We start from the raw sequence: 3,932 nt of genomic DNA, 5'->3' as shown, positions 1-3,932 counted from the left end.
AAACGGTACAGGATTATTAGAAATAAAAACAAACAACACATTTTTATTTGTAATCGTTATTTTTATTATAAGGTTCCCGTGTACCACAAGTAGAGGTAAAAACAAACAACACATTTTCATTAGTAATCGTTATTTTTATTATTAGGTTCCCGTGTACCACCAGTAGAAGTAAAAACAAACAAAAACATTTGTATTAGTAATCGTTATTTTTATTATAAGGTTCCTGTGTACACCACCACCAGTAGAAGTAACAACCAACAACACATTTTTATTAGTAATCGTTATTTTTATTATAAGGTTCCCCTGCACCACCACCTAAATAAGAGACATGTACAGTACAGTGACATCCAATTCACGCTTTGATTATACACTACACGGCGTTCCATACAATAACCCTTATTTGGGCATTGAATATCATACGGCCGAACAAGTGTACGGCCGAACCGGTCCTACACCCAATAAAATCTTACGGTCTTACGCAAACACCGGCAAAACTTAAGCTTATAGTATCCTAAAATTTAAATAAATTTTATTTCTTTTTCAATTTGTAATGAATTTTCGTACGGGAAGATGCCTTTCGTTATCTAAACTATCTTTCAATGACCAATGATGCCTAGGCCACCCTTGGCCTAGTCTAGACCTAAGCCGAGGACCTAGCTAGCCTCGTTCGGGCCAGGCCCAAGGCAAGGCAAGGCCCTTCCCCGTGAATACCTCGTACCCTACTATATAAATAATTAATAATCGTACATAGGCCTACTTCTAAGCTTACCTGTTATCTGTGGATCCGCCAAGTTTTCTGTGGTTCTGATCATATTTATCACCTAGACTTTTTTGCCGTTAACTACAGAATACAGGCAGAATCTTGCACAACAACTTATTATACTTCGGTCACCCCCGAAGTACGTGTTTAATAATAGCTAGCTTTTTTTTGTCATTCTGGACAGCGCCACCAACGAGATCTTTGATTTTGAGCCTTTAGAGCAAAGATCTTATAAACACAAGATGGGCAGGGGAGGAGAATTACTCCAGCATTAAAAGAACTTTATGGGTTACCAATACAGGCACGGATTAAATGTAAGCTGCTTGTAAATACCTTATAGGATTGGAATTGCAAGACCAGGGACCACTTATCTCACCGAAAGATTAGTTATGATCAACCAAACAGACCTCTGCGATCCCAAGGTTCATATACTTTATGTGTTCCCTGAGTCAAAACTAAATCATATAGGGGAAAGGGGTTTTGCAAAGGCCGCACCTACGCTCTGGAATGATATGCCGTATCAGCTTCGCAGCGTCTCTTCATTAAACATTTTTAGAAAAGCACTAAAAACGCATTTATTCATCCTAAATTATAATCAATAACTAGTTACAGCTGCACAGTTTTTAAATTTTGTAATATATTGTTTTAACCGGTAATTGAATTGTAGTTTAATGGTTTTATTTATAGCTCAATTGTTAATAAATTATTTTAATCAATAATATATTTTAAATTTTTCTATTTCAATTTTTAATGTATCAATATATTACTTCCGAAATATTGAAATCTATGCCTAGATTTGAGATATTGTGCAAATTTAAGATTTTTATAACTTTTTTATACAATTTTGTCGGTTAATAATTCTATATTTTTCTAAATTATTTTTTTATATATTATTGCAATTAATCTATAAATTAGAGATATTCTCAATTTTGTTTATATTCTGACTGGTAATTTATTGTAGTTTTAATGTAGTTTAAGGTTTTTATAATATTTTCATTATTAATATTGCATTCTAATTATTTATATCAACTTGTATTTAATCGATAATAATCGTAATATTATCTTTGATCTTGATCTTTCATTAAGTTTAAGCCACCAGTCAGTCTCCAATGGTCATAAAATATGCAGACTACATGGGCACAATTATTGTCAATAAGCTCGAATTATATGATAAAAAGTGATATGAAAACATACAAAAACAACCTAAATTAAGAACTTACTGCAAATTCAAACACAGGCTTGAACCAACCATAACTAACCATAGCATACCTATTATCTTTAAAACAATCAATGCGATCTCCTCCATATGAACTTGGAATATCGTCACACTTGCATGTATATACATACATGCAAATGTGTACATAGGCCTATGTATAATATATAATTGAAAAAGGAAGATCCGCTCCCCTAACTCCACCCAAACTTGGACTGCGCCGCATCTGTAACTCCGGTGATGTTGAAGTGAAGTTTATACATGATATAAGACGCCATGTGTTTCGATCGAACACCCCTAACTTTTTCGTTCGAATATTGTTGGGAGCCGCACGTCTTTCAGGCGACAGTGGATTTTCCGCTTTTGTGACTCCTGAGCCGTCATGCCAAATGAATAAAATAAAATAAAATTATGAGCACTACTGATAATATTTTAATTTATTATTATCCACATTTGTTAAGAAGCTTCCCTTTTTAAGAAAACCTATTGGTTTATAATTTATCGGACTTAATTGAACATTTTGTGATGTATATTGTTTGTGCAATTTTCCTTTGTTTATATGACCATACTGTTCTGCAGTTTGTCAATAAAAGAATTGATTGATTGTTCGAAGTACGTTTACCTATAATATTATATATATATTTTAAACAGCGACCCAAGCTGATTATGTTTTGAAAATCATTTCTCTAAGAAACTAAACGGTAGTGAGGAAATAAAATTAAAATTTTGGTGTAGTTTAACCGGACTCTGTCCTTTCTATTACCACCTCCCGCTGTTTTGAATAGGAAATTACAAGAAATTCGCTGTTTTTGATTTAGTTTGACACGCCTAAATGGATTGTTAGAACAAATTTTATAAGCTCGAAACTGACATAAAAAAACCCCTAATATGATTGAGTATAGTTTTACTGGATAAAATGAAAATATAGTCCTTCCAAAAATCGTTTGGCTTTACAGATCGCTAAATTGTCGTCATAAGAAACAAAGTATCGCCTACAAAGTCTGTGGTATGTTTCGCATTGCTCGTACTGTACCCTTGAAGTATTTTGATTATATGAATGCAACACCAAAGAATTTTTACTTACTGATTTTGAATGTTTCATGTTTTTATCCTTTACTACATACAGTTTTTATATTTAATTTTTTTTACTCAATTTGTAAATTTAATGTTCAATTTTAACATTTTTACAATTTTTAATTTTAAATAGGCCTATGTTTACCTATTTAATATCTTTTACTATATATTCTAAACTTTGCCAGATCACTATCTGTTAATATTCGCTCTTGCGCTCTTGTGCAATTATTACCCTGGCTTCTAGACCCCATTGGAAGTAAGTCTGGTGTACAATCACTAGACTTAATGGGTCGTCCAGGCATTCAATTAATTATTCATCTCTTATTTTTTTATGTACGTTCTCAAAATTTTATTGTTATGTGTGTGATATTGAATGATCAAATCAAAATAAAAAACATACGCTATTAAATACAGGTTTTAGAATGGCATTTATATCATGAGTTCCATTTGTAGAGGTTCTTAAATTTGCTGCACTTAACTATAGCAAATTTTGTGTTGTCTGTGTTTAGTTCAAAGTTGCAGCATTATTGACATCATCATCGTCCTCAACATCATCATAATCACACATAAGCACACACCCACATATCTTAAATGATTAAATATAAACAAAGATACTATAAATAATGAATTAAATGAAAACACGTTTGGCTTTTATTGCAAAATTGTTTGAAATTAGAGTTCGCTAGCAGTCACCACATCACAAAGAATAACACACAAGATTGCACAGTACTGTATAATGAAAGCTTACATCAACACCTGTGATACAATACCATCAGAGAATAAATAAAATACCACTACTATAAATACAAACATTATGCATCATATATTATATATATATACATACATATATATATATATATATACATATAACTCTTATACACATCT

At 31.9% G+C, this 3,932-nt stretch overlaps 1 protein-coding gene across 1 annotated transcript in view; it reads right to left on the bottom strand.

Moving 5' to 3' along the window:
• Positions 1 to 939, bottom strand: part of LOC117114225 (uncharacterized protein C1orf50 homolog) — a 7,923-nt gene extending 6,984 nt beyond the window's left edge. Inside the window, exon 1 of the mRNA XM_033257830.1 lies at positions 770 to 939. Within this exon, the coding sequence (XP_033113721.1) occupies positions 770 to 812 (43 nt within the window). The 5' untranslated portion in view covers positions 813 to 939. The remainder of the gene's footprint in view (positions 1 to 769) is intronic.
• Between the last annotated feature and the right edge of the window lie 2,993 nt (positions 940 to 3,932).

The sequence above is a fragment of the Anneissia japonica genome, unplaced genomic scaffold (assembly GCF_011630105.1).
Source record: "Anneissia japonica isolate Jap-2015-1 unplaced genomic scaffold, ASM1163010v1 scaffold1525_len913038_cov183, whole genome shotgun sequence".
NCBI classification, from domain to species: domain Eukaryota; kingdom Metazoa; phylum Echinodermata; class Crinoidea; order Comatulida; family Comatulidae; genus Anneissia; species Anneissia japonica.
Note: the sequence above shows the minus strand (reverse complement) of the source record. Positions and strands in the feature narration are given on the sequence as shown.